The sequence below is a fragment of the Pogona vitticeps genome, chromosome 6 (assembly GCF_051106095.1).
Source record: "Pogona vitticeps strain Pit_001003342236 chromosome 6, PviZW2.1, whole genome shotgun sequence".
Lineage (NCBI taxonomy): Eukaryota > Metazoa > Chordata > Lepidosauria > Squamata > Agamidae > Pogona > Pogona vitticeps.
The window spans coordinates 74,681,049-74,697,691 of record NC_135788.1 but is presented as its reverse complement, the minus strand read 5'-3'; the positions used below and the strand labels follow the sequence as shown (position 1 = coordinate 74,697,691).

The 16,643-nt window shown below is 39.4% G+C and overlaps 1 protein-coding gene and 1 long non-coding RNA gene across 5 annotated transcripts in view; both read left to right on the top strand.

Annotated features, from left to right (window-relative positions):
• Positions 1-5,034, top strand: part of GRB10 (growth factor receptor bound protein 10) — a 190,141-nt gene extending 185,107 nt beyond the window's left edge. For all 4 annotated transcript variants that reach the window (XM_073003891.2, XM_020806217.3, XM_078377599.1 and 1 more), the window contains one exon: positions 1,090-5,034. In XM_073003891.2, the coding sequence (XP_072859992.1) occupies positions 1,090-1,236 (147 nt within the window). In that variant the 3' untranslated portion in view covers positions 1,237-5,034. The remainder of the gene's footprint in view (positions 1-1,089) is intronic.
• Positions 5,035-12,987: 7,953 nt separating this feature from the next.
• Positions 12,988-13,611, top strand: LOC140708370 (uncharacterized). The gene is made up of 2 exons (XR_012088497.2): positions 12,988-13,201; positions 13,306-13,611. It is a non-coding gene; the product is annotated as an uncharacterized LOC140708370 (long non-coding RNA).
• The last annotated feature ends 3,032 nt before the right edge of the window (positions 13,612-16,643 follow it).

Genomic DNA, 16,643 nt, shown 5'->3' with positions numbered 1-16,643 from the left:
AGGATGCTCGTAATATGAGCCCTACTCCCAAAATAACCCCTAGTTAAGTGAAACCCCGCCCTCCACCATTGTGCAGCAACCAGAAGATGACATGACTGTAAAATAAAACATCCCCTGAAAATAAGCCCTAAAGCATTTTTGGAGCAAAAATTAATATAAGACCCTGGTACTGTTTTAAGAACATAAACATTATTTCTAAAAACAAAGGACTGAACTTCAGATCACACATATATGCATAGGCATGCCAGTTTCAGTTTTATGACCTCATCATATGCAATACCTGGTGTTTAATAAAGACTTCTACCCATACTATTGTCCCCATGGGCAATAGATATTTCTTTATTTCTCATGTAATGCCTTCAGTATGAAATTGTCCCCATTCATGACCTGTCTCTTCAATTTATAAGAATTTGTTTAAGCAACATAGGTCATAATAATCTAAACTATTTTTTTCGTTAAAAAGTTGTTTGTATATCCTTTGTCAGAATTTTATTTTTTTAAATTAATTTTTATATACTTTATTTTTATGCCAGAATTACCAAATTCAAAATTCATTTCCCCTCAGTGGCATAATTATCAAGGCCTGTGGGGGATTTCCTTGTGCACAACTAATATTGTGCAAGATATTGAATTGTTTGGGAAGGCATATGTTATGCAACTGTATCTGGTTGTGCAATGAGATACAACAGAGTACAACAGAGATTTCACAAAACAATGCAAGTATTTTGAACACCATTAGTTGCATATATGAAATTTCCCAACAAGTTGTTGTCCCAGATGATTGTTGTAAAAATCTGGGAAGTGCTAAATTCACATAAATTCAGTTTCTGAATTTGGATTCTTTATCTAGCCTGTTGAGAAGTGAGCTAAGAAATCAGATGTTTCACAAAGAAGATTGGTGTTTGTTTTGCCCAAAACTTTGCAACATAAAATATTCAAGTAGTACCAAAAATTTATTCAGTCTTTGTCCAATACAGTTTCTATTGGTTAATATGTTTCTTTGAAGTTATTTCCTGAATAACATAGGAAGTTTCAATATTTACTTTTTGCTTTGTTCTGTTTTTTTTTCTTTTGTTTTAATTTCTCAAGTGTGAAGATGATGGGCAGATGTTTTTCAGCCTTGATGATGGGAGCACCAAATTTACAGACCTAATACAGCTGGTTGAGTTCTACCAACTAAACAAGGGAGTTTTGCCTTGTAAACTCAAACACCACTGCATCCGTGTGGCCTTATGACCTCTGTTCCAATACTTGTTGAAGACTGGCTTTGCTCAAAGACTGGAGTTTCCAGAGAAACATTGTGAAAGAAGGTGGACACTGGGACATTAGCAGACATGTTATTGTTTTTTTAAAAACTAAAAATAGCACCAGGTATGCACCTTGGGACTCAAAAAGGGATGAATTTAGCTGGTGCCTACAGACCAAGACTTTGCTGGTTTGTATAATACCCAAACATAATTGCTGCTGAGTAACCCAGCAAGCCCCCAAAGTTGAGAAAGGGTATGTAAAATCACTAAACAAAACTGGAAACTTTCCCTTGGCTGGTCCACTAAACAGAATCAAGGTTGTGAAGCAAAATTATTGAAAAAAACTCTTGCCCTGGAATAATCTTGACATTTTAAAACTTAGTGTGTTTACTTTTTGTATCAATCACTATTTTTGTCTTTGTTTTTGCACTCCTATTTTTGGATATGCATATGGCCTATATTAGGAGCTGATAACAGCTTTTAAGTTTGTGCAGGATCTGGGTATTGATCTAAACCCTATACTGCATGAGTTGCTTCGGGATCAATGACATCTAGGATCTAGGTGTCTGATGACTCCACACCAGAGAATAGCATATGCTAATATTCTTGAAGAATCAGTATAGCTGCAACTCTGAAAAGACAAAGAAACATGCACCATCACAGACAATAATTTCTAAAATGATGATTTTTAAAAAAATAATGGCCTAAATCCATTGTTAGTCTAAACTGGAGCAAACCCATTAAATCAGTGGGAACTTAGTAAAACAAGGTTTATTCAGAGGGTCAACTAATGGGATAATAATTGGATGTAGGCCATTGGCTGTTGCCTGTGATTAGTGCATTAGGGGTAAGTGGTCATGTAAAGGACTCTGATTCTATGCACCAGTGTTCTGAACCTATTTTATCCTAGGTAGGTTTTCTCCTTTTTCAAGTACCCCATTCTGCACACATCCTATGGGGAAATCAATTGTCATTACTTAAAGCAACTTTTAAGATCATATATATTCTTGGAAACAGTTGGGAGCAGTATGTTGTGTGTGAATGTTTTGGTGGCAAAGAGGGGCTTGCTTTGTTCTGTCTTATATGACAAAAGATTGAGTGTTTATATCTTTCTTTAAAATTTTATTCCCTTAAATTTGGGGCTATAAATGCAGATGCAAAACAGATGCCACAATGTTCAATTACTTAACTGTGTTTAAGAATTTAGAATGTGCCCTCTAAAGTCACACACCCTTTCCCCGTGACCTCTATTTTTGAATTTTTGATACCAGCGCAAACACTTCTTAGGAAATTGTACTTTGGTACTCTCTGTGCTTTGTGAAAATGTTGGTGCAGATGTTAACACTGTAATGAATTCCAAAACTATAAAAAAAGGCGGAAGCAAATGTGCAGTACTCCTAATTGTGGCTAGAATACTGGACAGTGTTTCATTAGCACGTACATAGTTCTCTTAAGGTGAGATGGTTATGTAAGAATGACATTCAGTCAGGTAAATGTGCAAAATGGAGTCAGTTGTATACACATTCTGCTTTGGTACCAGTGTCTCGATGTGGGTATAATACATCAAGCACTGTCATGCAGCCCCTCCACCCATTTCAGTCCAGCAAAGGAGACCTATGCAAGTTCCACTAGAATGAATGGATGATCATATGCAGCAGTACTGGTTTAATAGTTTGCAACATGTATTGGGAAATTCCACAATCCTCACCATTGCTGGATTTACCACTGTCAGCTTTGTCTATCTATTGGTATTTGGAGGTGTATGCACTAAAAGTTGGTGCCTGTAGCTGTGGCAAACTAGTTTGATTTTGCTTTGTTCCTGGTTCATCAGTTGTCTGAAACCTTCCATGTGGCACACTTACAGGGGCTTGGCTGTGTGGAGCAGGTAACATTCAATCCTCAATGACAGGTGCAGTTTCCTGGTTATAATACATGCAGCAATTAAAATATGGGTTGTTGAACAGTGGTTATATTTTGGTGTAGCAATGCTGTTAATTCCACACAGCTGTATGCATGAGGTATATCACATGGAGGGTTTATAACATCTGGACCAGGACAATCTCTTGTTAATATCCAATTGATTCCATGTTTACATAGTAATAAGGGTTTTTTTATTTCTTGTGATAGCTAGCATTGAACTACGATCACTGTTTTTGACTCTCAATTTTTGGAGGTAATGGTCAGGTATATACAGAAAGTTTTTGTGTGTTTTTTACGGTTTATAAAGCAAGAATTATGTTCACCCCAGGAATGTTCAGAAGAACTGTTGCAAAATCAGTATCTTCTGTTTGTCTCCAGAGTTTTTATTGAACCATATAGGTTAAATTATAGTGATTGTCTTATCTAATTAATAGCCCACCTGAATGGCTGAGGTTGGGAAAACAGTTCTTTATTCATAAGGTATTCATGTAATGTTGAGAATAGCTTCAAATAATATAACTAGCTTGAGTCATGCATATCAGCTGAATTATCAATGGTATAGAAACACTGTATTTTAGTTTAAAGGACACCTTCTAGTAGCCTTTTTCCGTGAAATTTCTACATATATGATGAAGAAACTTGATCTAGTTTTCACTAGAAACTTTTTGGTTTTATATGTACATAATACATTTTATGTGAGTTTTTTTTGTCAATGTTCTTAAACATCAAATTAAGCTAACTTGAATATCTGACTTAATTTTTCATTTTCTATTTCACCCCTCCTAAGACAGACTTGTATGAATTTAATATTTTCTCATTCGCCAGTTTTCAGTAAGACCATTTAGACTTTCTAACGTTTTAAGTTCATGTGTTTACATAGGTTAGTTCCAATGATGCAATTTCCCACTAATTGTTCCATATTTATAAATCTTGCATTTTAATTTAATTTGAGAATAAAAGATTTGACTATCAATAATGATTTTGAATGTAGATGGCTCACTATTTTGTTCACTCTTTCCCAGCTTTTAAGATTAGTATTTTTTAAAAGACATTGACCACATCAAAGTGGTTGCTAATACTTGAGCATACTATTATTGCCCCCACTCCCTTGCTGGAAATTAAAATTTAAAGAACTCTGCTTAATTATTTCCAGTAGAGAAAGCTGGCTGGCAGCTTAGAAACCAAGGGCTGAAGGATATTGGAGTTCTTTTTAAAAAATTTTTATTTAAATGATATGAATGTAAAGAGGGATGCTCAGGGTTGTTTCTGGAGCCTGTTGAATTTTTTTCTTTTCTTTTCTTTCTTTTTTGCCTGTGATTTTTTTATTTTCTAAATAAAATTCATCATGTAGCATTTGTGTAATATTTTGAGAAGGAAAATGCCAAACGATTTGGTAATTTTTTTAAAAAAAAAACTTAGTAGGTAAGTTATATTACAGTAGATGTTTTGTTTGTTAAGATACATTTTTATTTGTTGAATTAATCTTGAAGAAACACGTGCCTCTGTTTTTAGACGTTTTGTCTTATCTTTTCTGCACTAAGTACCTGATCGTTTTAACCAATCAATGCACCTTTCCAGTGGCAAGACTTGTTTATTGTAAATTATATTGTCACTAGGCAAGACTTTTTAGTGACTGCAAAATGAAATAAAAGTTAAGATTTCAGGGAATGCAAAAGGTATTAATTAACTTAAGAGACAAAACTTCATACTCAATATGTGTTGCTTCATACTGTAAATAGGAGGCTGGGGGGGGGAAGGGTTGGGTAGTGAACCTAATTGTAATCTTTCGGGTATTTTTGTATAAATGAGGGACTGATTCTGTTTCTTGTAACTAGAAATAAACATTCATACGATGCTATTGATTTTATATTATTCGTAATGTTTTGTATTTTTCAAAAGGGGCATGTAAATGAAGCTAATGAGGGCAACATACTTGAAACCAAAGCTAGCAAACATTATTTTGCTCAGCAGTTTCCATTTCCCTAATCCTTTTCACTCAAGTAGCAATAAATGTTGACACTCATAGCCAGATCTCCAGAACTGTAGGCAACTGTGTTGGTCCATTTCAGAAAACCAGTTCTAGCAGGTTTCATTCCTACAGGACCAAATATTCTGGGTCTTAAATTTTCTATTCAGCATCAGGCTAGCACAAAATACTTGGAACTACAACAGGGAAAGCTCATAAACAAAACATAGTTCTAGGAAAATCTGTCTCTCTGCCACCACAGCTACTGTGAAAATAGCAGCTTTCTATGTGAGCCAATATATAAATTTAGGAATATTTTTGAAAAAATTACAAAATTGCCTGTCAGGACAATTGTTCTCATAAGGCAGTGTACAAAATTATGGATTGATTACCATAAATATCCTGTGCTACTCAAGGCAGTTTATAGTAAGAAAATAGTTAATGAACAGAATCTTAACTAAAATGTAACACACAATTCAACTGAAAACATATCCCTCAACCACAAGGTGTTGTGTTTTTTTTGGGGGGGGGGTTAAAATCATTGAGTGAGTTCTGGTTTGTTTTCTGAACCCATGCAAATTCCATTGTCTTAAGAATTGGGATAAAAGTTCTGGTTGAGATTAGATTAAAGGTACATGTCTTGTCTCTCCTGAACCACTGAGAATGCTACCCTTCTGGATGGATTCAACCAAAGAACGCATGTCATTTGTACTTCTCAACATCATGAGTCCTGCTTCTCAGCTTGAGACTTTTTTCTTTCTTTCTTTTTTTTTTGGTCTTTGCACATTGTATTGGCTGAGATAGATAGATAGATAGATAGATAGATAGATAGATAGATAGATAGATAGATAGATAGATAGATAGATAGATATTGGAATGGTGGCCACAGGTCGAAAAGTCTGTAGGTCGAGGGTCCGTTTCCCATAGAAAATAAATGCAAAAAGCAGCACCTTGCCGGGACTCCTGGCCATGCTTGGACTCCTGGACTTCCGCTGCCACCGCTGCTGAGAGCCGAGCTGCGCTGGGTGATCCCAGCCATGCTCAGACTTCTGGACTTCTACCGCTGCTGGGAGCTGAGTTGCGCCGGGCGATTCTGGCCATGCTCAGACTCCTGGACTTCCCCCACCACCGCTGCCGCTGCTGGGAGCTGAGCCACACCACTCTCGAACAGCGGCGGTGGGGGAAGTTCAGGAATCCAAGCATGGCTGGGATCGCCTGGTGTGGCGCGGCTCCCGGCAGCGGCGGGGGACCTCCGGAGGCCTTCCAGGGCTTCTCTGCCACCAATTTGAATTTGATGCTTTCCCCACCTCCCCTTTCCAGTCTGAAGGTTAATTCTCTGGCCGCAAAGCGAAGTGAAATTTTGCTGCAGGAGAAGTCCATAAGTCAATGGTCCACTGTAACACTTAGATCTTTATTTATTTGTTATGTATTCAAAAAAAATTTTACCCTGTCTTTCTCCTTAATAGGACCCAAAGTGAGTTGCATCATTAAAAGATAATATTAAAGTTAACAATTGTGAGTATACAAATACTAAATAGGATCAAACAAACACTATAGGCGGGGTATAAATAAATAGATAGATAGATAGATAGATAGATAGATAGATAGATAGATAGATAGATAGATAGATAGATAGATAGATAGATAGATAGATAGATAGATAGATAGATAGATAGATAGATAGATAGATAGATAGATAGATAGATAAATAAATAAATAAATAAATAAATAAATAAATACTAAAAACATAAGCAACTCCAAAACACATTCAAGTTACAACAGCCCATTTAAAAACTGCATCTAGGCAGTCAGTCACAAAGGAAAAGTTTGCCACGAAGAGAAAGGTATTCACCTACTTTTGGAAAGATAGTAAGATGGGGCTAGGCTAACTTCCTGTGGGAGGAAATTCCAAAGTCTGGGAGCAGCAACAGGGAAGGCCCTCTCCCATGTACCCACCAGACACACTTGTGAAGGTGATGGGACTGAGAAAAAGGCCTCTCCTGATGATCTTATCACTTCCACAAGGTCATAAAAGGGGATGCAATCTTTGACATAGCTTAGGCCCAAGCTGTTTAGGGCTTGATAGGTTAGAAGTAACACTTTGAATTGTGCCTGGAAATGGATCAGCAGCCAGTGGAGCTGCTGCAAATTATGTTGTGACTAGTCCCAGTTTTGGACTCACTGACAACTTGGTCTGGAAAGAGATCAGTAGCCAATTGAAGCTGTTGTAATCACTTGCCCCTTCTAACTGTCCCAGGTCAACTGTCTGTCTGTAGTATTTTAGACCAACTGAAGTCACTTCAAAGGTAGGGCAGTGTAATTAAGGCATGAACAAACATTAGCCAGATAGTACCTCTAAGAAGAGGTAAAAGTGATACACTAGCTTTAGCTGTGCAAACATCTCTACTGACGGCACTGAAATCAGGACATCCAGGTTCGGGGTAGAAGCAAAGATTTCACACAGATTGCAAGTTTTGAGTCTGGAAAGTGAATGTAACCTCATCCCGCAAAAATGGAATCCCTGTTTTCTCAGCTGTCCTGTGGACTAATCTGGGATACCTCTGTCTCCTCTGGATTAAGTTCACCTTTTAACCCACATCCAGCCAATTGATGACATCAAACCCTAATTTAAAACCAGGATAGCTTATTTCTTTTTGATGTGAAAGAGAGAGTCATGTTAGTTCAGTTAACACCTGAATGTTCCCCTGGAGTCCTACAAAATTTCATTGATCTCCAGGAAAAACGATCAGAAGCCTGTGTTTGTCACAGGTGGAATATGTCCTATTATAGAGTTAATTGCAGAATGAGACCAAACAATCACATCCGATCATATCATCTGGGTTTCAAAGTATTAGTCCCATTCTTGCAATAATTTCAGGCAACATTAGCTTGTCCAGTTCTACAAGCTTTATTTATCTACATTGCTTCTGTTTTCTATATGTACAACATTATTTGAGGGCTGTGGCGAAATACAAATTCTACACTCATGAAGGAAATTGTAGGCATGAATAATTAAAGAAATTATGAAATATGAACTTAAAGTTCTTTGTGGCCTCTGTGAATCAAACCCTGGGTGATGGTGCCTGTGCGGAGCCTCATCAGAAAGTTCTAGAGCTTCTGCGGTTTCAAAAAACACAGAATAATGCCCCTCCCCCCTCGTATAAGTACCTTGGCACCAAGGCTCCCCTTTCAGTTTCTTTCAACCGCTACATTGAGAGCCTCATAGTTCTGCTTCTGTGAGTAAAAGAGAAAGAGTTTATTCTTGATTCCTTCCTGTTATCAATCTTTTTTTCACTTTAAACTTTTAGATCAAATTCATTATCATCAGAAATTTTTACTTTTTTACTTTGCTCGGCCTCCGGCCACAGTACCTCCCTCCCCATCATTGTTTCTTCTCCTCAAATTATTTTCTCCTATGCATGGCCCCTTTGGGCCTGTTTAAGCACTGTGTGGTCTGTGATAACAAAATACCACTCTCCAACGGCCACGCCAAGTGTCTTTTTTGCTTGGGAGAGGCACACCAGACATCCTCCTGCCATCATTGTAAGAACTTCAAGTGCAGAGTCCTCCGTTCTCACTTGTCCAGATTAAAACTCCATCTTTGAGAACAATCCCTTCAACCAACCAAAATGGCCCAACCTCCTTGTAAGGTCACCTCACAAACCAAAGCAATGGAGAAGGTTCTTTCTGAAGCCTCCAAACAATGTCCATCAACCACACCATCCCACTCCGATGCTCCATCTAGTTTGTCTAAAACTTCAAAAACCCATAAATCAAAGCGCTTGATACTGAAATCCTCGATATCAAAGCCCTCCACTAAACATCAAATGTCCACCGAAGCCTGTTCAGTTCCGGAGTCTTCTCCACCTAAAAGACCTAAACAGCATAATTCTAAAGCTGCAGCTTTAATTTTAGATCATCTAGATCTAAAGATAGATCTTTAGATAGATTTTTCTCACCAGCCTCAACAAACCACCAAATCAATCTCTATTGATTCGCCTTCTGACGATGACAGAATCCCCTTTCATCAACCCTGCTTCCAATCACCAGAATGGGATGACACAGTTGATTAACATCTTCTCCTCCCAATCCTCAACACTGTTCTTTCGAGCAATCCTTCCGTAGTTGCTTCACCTGATAGGATCGACTCCGAACAACTAGAGACCATACCTTATTCGGTAATATCTGATCATCCACCATGACCTTTTCAGAGACATCGGCCCCAACAGTCCCTGGAGCTGTCTATTTCATCACGCATGGCTCAGACTCGCATTCAGCACTCACCGGGTTTCCATTTGACCCGACCAGTGCTTGAACGCACAAACCGCAACTGCCAATCGGCCAGTTGCTCTATCCAGCTCGGCCATACCTTCTCATGGCGGGCCTTGATCTTGACAGCCATTGGTGTTGAAACAGCTATATCACCGTGACCCACATCAACTCCAACCTGCTCACTACCTGGCACCTAAAAGACCCAGGATGGTCAAGCAATTTTCGTCTACACTCAAGGCTTTTACAGCTCCAGCCTCCCATTATTTTGTGCTAATCCAGACAAGGGAAATCATTTGTCTCGCTCGGCATCTCCAGCAAGAGCCCGCTGCCCAGCTGGGTAGAAACGCCGGTCGGCTCTTGCTAAGGAGAGCGGGGACCTCCACCTCCCTCTTTCGCAAGAGCCGGCTGGCGTTTCTACCCATCCTGGGCTTGGATCCGCCCCGTGCTCGGCTGAGCGCGGGGCGGATCCAAGCGGCGGCGGCGGCAGGGTGGCCCCAGCCGCCGGGAGCCAACCTGCGCCACCTATCCCAGTCATGCTAGCATGACTGGGATAGGCAGTGCGGGGCAGATCCAAGCGGCGAGCCGACCCGCGCCGCCCATCCCAGTCATGCTAGCATGACTGGGATAGGCAGCGCGGGGCGATTGCAAGCAGCGGCGGCAGGGTGTGTGTGTTCTGGACCGCTTCCAGTGCTTTGCCTGGAAGCTTTCCGGATCCACCCTACCCTGCCCCCGCCACCGCTGAGAGCCTTCCGAGCTCTCAAAGGGGTTCTCTCCAATGTCGGAGGGGGGCCCTTTGAGAGCTGGGAAGGCAAAATGTCGGCAGTCGGGCGGTGGCTTCGGGGTCCTTCCGAGGCCGCCGCCCACTGCCGACATTTTCCCCCAGCTGAGCGGCGGGAGCGGTCCTTCAGAGGCTCCCGCCGGTCAGATGGGGGAAAATGGTTGCCTATGGGGAAAAATCGCAAAGCGATTTTTCCCCATAGGCAACATCGTAATGCAATTGCAAAAGCGATCGCAAAATCCGCAACTCGTTAAGCGAGGCACCACTGTACTTTTTAGCAGTACTTTAAAAGCATATGTAAAATACCAGATCTGTTAAAAATAAAATACATATATTAGAATAGTTTTCTTAGTGTTTAAGAATGTAACACATACAGAATATTTCCAAATGCTCACCCCAGCCAAAGCATCAGTTCGATGACATCAGCATACTGGCAGCAATGAACTCTTAATGCTTCATCTTCTTGATGTTTTGCATAAGGAATGGGCAACAGTGGTCCTACAAATGTTTTTCAACTGCACTTCCAGTTATAGGAATTATTTTCAGAGAAGCATGATAGTTTATGAACATAATGCATATGCACACCATTTCTGCTATCTGTTCATTTTACCTTCATGTGGGAACATTATTTTATCCTTAGTATATATAATAATCTTTAAAATCTTATAAGCAATGGTGGAAAAAACACCCCTACTAGCAGGATATGTTTAAGTGCAATTTTGAATGAATAATGGCTGGCTGGCGGGATGAATGAATATCTGATCCAAAAGGGAATTACTATCTTAGGACACCCATGTCCCCCACAATCCATTGCTATCAATTATGATGTCTAGAGCTGACAGGAATTGTAGAACCAAAAACATTTGAAGGGCAACAACACATATTCCTGGTGTATATTTTAAACTGAATAAAAAACAAGGCAGAATACTGAGGAACACCACAGCCCAGCTGCCATGTTGTCCCAACAGGTGCCTCCCCAGTACCTTCTTTTGAAATTCTGCAAAGAAGGGTTTGGATCATGAAAAAACCTTACAAGTCCCATTCCAAACAGACACTACAGAAGAATATGATGGACACACCAGCCTACTATTGATCACGCAAGGTAAAATACATGGGCAAAACATAAGAGAGAGAAAACGCTGGTTACTGAGCAGAAGTTAGAAATTGGTTTGGGTTCAGTTAAATCAGCATAGCCATGATGTTGTCCAGTTCTGGAATAAAGAGGCTCAGTAGAAACATCAGGAACACATAGTCACTTGCCAGTTCACAGCATAAATTGTCTATCAAGGCAACCAAAGGCAGTCTCTATTTAAAAAGAGTAGGCCCCAAATTAGATTGAAGTGGATCATCCCCAAACCCCAGCAGCTTAAAAGTGACCAGACTCTCCACACTCCTCTGCTGAGGAACTGGCTGGAAAATAACCCAATGCTTGGAGGTCAGTCTTATAAAAGACAGAAGGCAAGCTTGTTTGCTGCTGCTCCAGTGGGTGGATTGTCCTTTATTGGAGGTTTTGAAACAGCGTTGAGGGTCATCAGTCAGGGACAATTAAAGCACAGCTATGTGAATGTGGGAAATCTTGCAGTTCCACAGGTCTACATTTTTCTTCCATAAAATTGTAGGTCTACAATTCTATGAAAAAATTGCACCCCCGTCTCTTTTACTTAAAACAGTATTTCAACTTGCCACAAGTATTACACCTCTCCTGCTTTTCATCTAACTGTTCTTCCTTTAATGATGCTTCATTCAACTTATTTCATTTAATCATTATACTCAGGGTAGCCCTAAGAATTTCTAGTCATTAGCATGCCCACATGATTCCTATACAGTAGTTACTAAAGAAGATGTAGATGCCAGCAATAGGGAAATGTCTCCTATATCACAAAGGTATATAAATTGGCATTCCAAAATAAAATCATGCAGAATATCTGAAGAAGGTTGTGGCAGAAATTAGTAAAACAAATCCAGATGGCTCAAGCAAGCAAACCATATGTAGCTGCCAAGGCTGCAAGGCAGAGGGGGTGAAAAAGTGTTATTCAGCACTTTTTTAGTTAAAGTGCTGAATAACACCATCTGTACAGAAATATTGAATGAATAGAAGCCATTTTATTAGTGGGGGTGAACACAGAAAATTACATAACACTAAATATGCGGATAGATTCCTTTTAGACTTTCTGACACAGACATCTGAAGTGCCAGCAGGTGTGGCAGACCTACCAGCTGATGATACGGAGTTAAGCTGTTAAATCAGGGTAAAGTCAATCTCTGGATGTTGCTGGATGGCAACTCCTCTTGTTCCTCAACACTGGTTACACTCGCCAAATCAAATGGGAGTTGCAGTCAAACAAAGCCTGAAGTGGCACACTTTGCTCACCCTACAGTCTCAGTCAACAACCAATGGCTGTACATGTGAATGCATACACTCCTCTCACCTATGAATTGGCTGATGCATATCCCTTTCTTCTCATCCACATGGGAAAAATGAAACAGCCAAGAGGAGCTATGGAGAAATCATATCAGGCTTTGAAGCTTTGGAACAGAAACGCAAGGACTTTGAGGCTCAGGTAGTCTCCTCATCCATCCTAGCAGTATTCAGAAGAGGAATAGAAAGGGAAAGGAAAATGCTTTGGGTGAATTACTGGCTACGAAGGTGGTGCCAATATGATGGATTTGGATTTTGGATCCACGGGCCAAGCTTTCTGGAAAACGGACTGCTGGCAAGTGATGGTTTGCACCTCACAAGAACTGGGAAGAATATGTTTGGCCAAAGCATGAAGAACTTCATCACAAAGATTTTAAACTGAAGTGGAAGTAGAAGGGGGACACAAGCTGAGAGACATAGATAGATGAAGGCATATGTACAAAAGGAGAAATGGACCAAGCATCTCTGATGGGACCCAATAATAAGCTTCAACAAATATAGGAAATAAAGCAGGCCATAAATCACACAATCTCCGGTGTCTATACATGAATGCCAGGAGCATGGGAAACATACAAGTACAACTGGAAATCCTAGTTCAGGTGGGTAAATAGGATTTGAAAGGGATAACTGAAACTTTGTGTGATGATTTCCATTACTAGAATACAACAATTTATTTGTTTCATTCTATTTGTTTTATTTATAGGCAGACTTTCTTCCAATAAGGGGACCCAACTGAAGGATATAAATTGTTCAAAAAGGACAGAAAGAATGGAAAGGGAGGTAGAGTAGCATTATATGTAAAAAAAAACCAACCCACATATTCCTGCATAGAAATACAGGCTGTGCCATTGTGAGCATCTGGATTAATATAATTATGGCAAAAAACAAAACATAGTTGGAGTCTACTCAATTGGAGTCCACCCAATCAAGAAAAAGATGCAGATGAAACTTTTGAAAAACAAATTGCAAGAATTTCAGAGAACATGATGTAGCAGTAATGGGAAATTTCAATTATCCTGATCTGTTGGGAGAAAAATTATGCCAAATATGGACCTCCCAAGAAATCCCTGGCTTGTGTGCCTGATCATTTTAACCTACAAAAACTGAAAGAAAGCAGAGGAGTATCTATCCTGGATTTAATCTTAACCAACAGAGATGACTTGGTGGAAGAAGTGACAGCGTGAGAAACTTTAAGGGAAAGTGACCATGTTCTACTTCAGTTTTTTATTTTGAAAGAAATAAAAGCAGTGTGTAGCTCCACCTATACATTGAATTTCAGGAAAGCCAATTTTAATATACTCAGAATACTGATAGGCAAGATCCCTTGGCAGGAAATTGTGGCAGGAAAAAGATTCCAAAATGGGTGGGAATTTTTCAAAAAGGAAATTCTAAAATCACAACTACAACAATTTGAAAAAGAAGAAAAGATGGAAGATGGCAAAAAAAGAAAAGAAAAACTCAATGTGAGTTAACAAAAAGCTCAAGAGAGGGCCTGAAAACAAAAAAAGGACACATATAGGAAGTGGAAAAAAGGCCAGGCTACAAAGGAAGAGTATAGAAAAATAGCAAAGAAATTCAGGGGTGGCAAAAGCTAAGAATACTCTGAGGTTAGCAAGATATGCTAAAAGCAACATGTGTGTAGCAAAAGGCAGAGAAAAGAAACAGTGGCTTAGTTACTCAATGGGAACATAACAATGGTAACAAATAACAAAGAAAAGCTAGAAGTGCTCAATTCCTACTTCAGCTTGGTCTTCTCCCAAAAGACAGCCTACACTCGGCCAGGCAAATGTGAAGTACAAAGGGAGGGGATAGAATTGCATCTTAAGAGTCAAGGAGTACCTTCCTATTTTAAATTTCAAATCCCAGGCCGGATGAAGTGCATCCAAGGATGTTGAAGAAACTGGCTGAAGAGGTTAAAGAACCACTGTCTATTATTTTCTTGAAATCATGGAGGTAGCGTGAAGCAAGAGATGATTGGATGAGAGCTAATGCCCCAATCTTCAAAAAGCATGAAAAGGAGGAACTGGAGAAGCACAGATGGGTCAGGCTGACAGCAATCCCATGGAAAATTCTGGAGAAGATTATAAAGCAGTCACTCTGCAAGCACCTTGAAAACAATGCAGTAATGACTAGAAGCCAATATGGATTTATCAAGAACAAATCCTGCCTGATCTGATCTCATTTTTTGATTGGGCAACCTCCTTCGTAGATGGTGGTAATGCTGTAGACATAATATATCTTGACTTCTGCAAGGCCTTCGACAAGGTGCCCCATGACATTCTGATTAGCAAGTTAACAAGGTGAGGGCTGGATAAAACAAGTGTCAGGTGGATACATAGTTGGTTAAAGAATCATACTCAGGACGTGCTTCTTAATGTATAAAAGGGAGTCCATTAGAGTCTTTGATAACAACAGATTTCTACTTTCTGCCCAGTTCAGACAAATAATTTCTTCAATGGGCATGTGAAATCTTCACTCTTGTCAGTGCTGCTGCCTGTTCTCATTCTGTTAACAGAAGGAACTCCCACAACCTCCAGTGTTTATGTGTACTGAGAGAGTAAAGAACATATCAGAAGAATAGTGCTGAGGGCAGAATATTACTATAAAGTAGTACTAGAGATGCTGTAATAGAGATACTGTTATTTGTGGCAATTGTGTGTGTATTCATCTCCATGTTGTCTTTTGTCAAACAGTGTCATAGTGCTTCAAAAACCTATTGCATCTCATGGTTCAATGTTGACAGTGAAATAGAAGAAATGGCTGCACTCTGCAAGTGTTCACCATAAGCTACATTCAGTTCTTTTGACGTGTCTCCATACTTTGTGATAATGAGATTTTGTTTCAGTGCCTGTTTTATCATTTGCAGGAAGAATCCAAGTGCGGGGGAGGAGTTTCTGCATTGTACAGATGGTTAATAATTTTTATGTTTAGTGTGAGGTGAATATACAGTAGTAATACAGAATGATCTTCCTCCAGATTCACGAGTTGTCTCTTTGCTGAAGCTTGATTTATGTGTGTGTCTGTGTGTGGTGTTTTAAAATATTCTGCAGAGTTTTCTCTACTTTATCCTTGAAGACTGAATGTTGCAGGAAAGAAAGTAAGTAAAAATAAATGTATTACAAGATTAAGAATCTGGATATTATCAGTTAACCTTTGTACTAAGCTGTCTAAAAGCATTAGCCCAGGGCTTTATTGTAATTGACTAGTTTGATGCTATATAATTGACATCACTGTTTCACAAGTATGTATTAAATAAATTCCAATATTTTGTATAAACTGAGGTATTGTTAAAATCATAACCATTGTGCCCCCCCTTTTTTTTAGCAAGCATTAGAAAGCATTACTCTGCATTTGTGTAATGTCTAGTCATTCCACAAGGGTGTGTAAAAACCTTTGTTGGCTTTATCTTTTTGAACTGCTGTATTTGAGAAGATAGAAGAAATACTGTTCGACCACAACAAAAGAAAGAACTTTGTGTTTTTGAGAATCTCTCCAAATGAAAATGACAATATTGTTTTGCTCTTGCCAGTTTCTTATTTGCATGATTTTTAAAAAAGTAGCTCACACATTCACCTGAATAAGAATTTGAAAAGACAGCAGTAATTCAGCCAAATAAGGACCAATAGTTTATATCTCGCTGAAATAAAAATCAATGATTAAATTACCCCCATATTACATAGTGTCATGGTTGGGAAAATCTGAAGATATATTTTTCTTGTCCATATAGTCACTGCCCACCCAGCTCAGAATAAAGAGGTGAGACACAGAGACTGGGTTAAACTGGGGTCACAAATTTATTAAACTATTTAACTTTTAATTCCCCTTTCACAAAGGGGCCCACCATAGTGCGAAATTTACCTGGATCCAGTGTACCTTTTCTCCAAACCAGACCACTCAGGGGCAGGTTTTGGCACTCAAGTGTGCTATCAACTGAACAGCATGTCTTCCACCACCCAACTGTAAGAATATCCCTGAAGCCAAAGCCCAACTGAGCTTTCTGACTCTAGGTGCATTGTTGCCAGGGAGAATCCCTTAAATTCC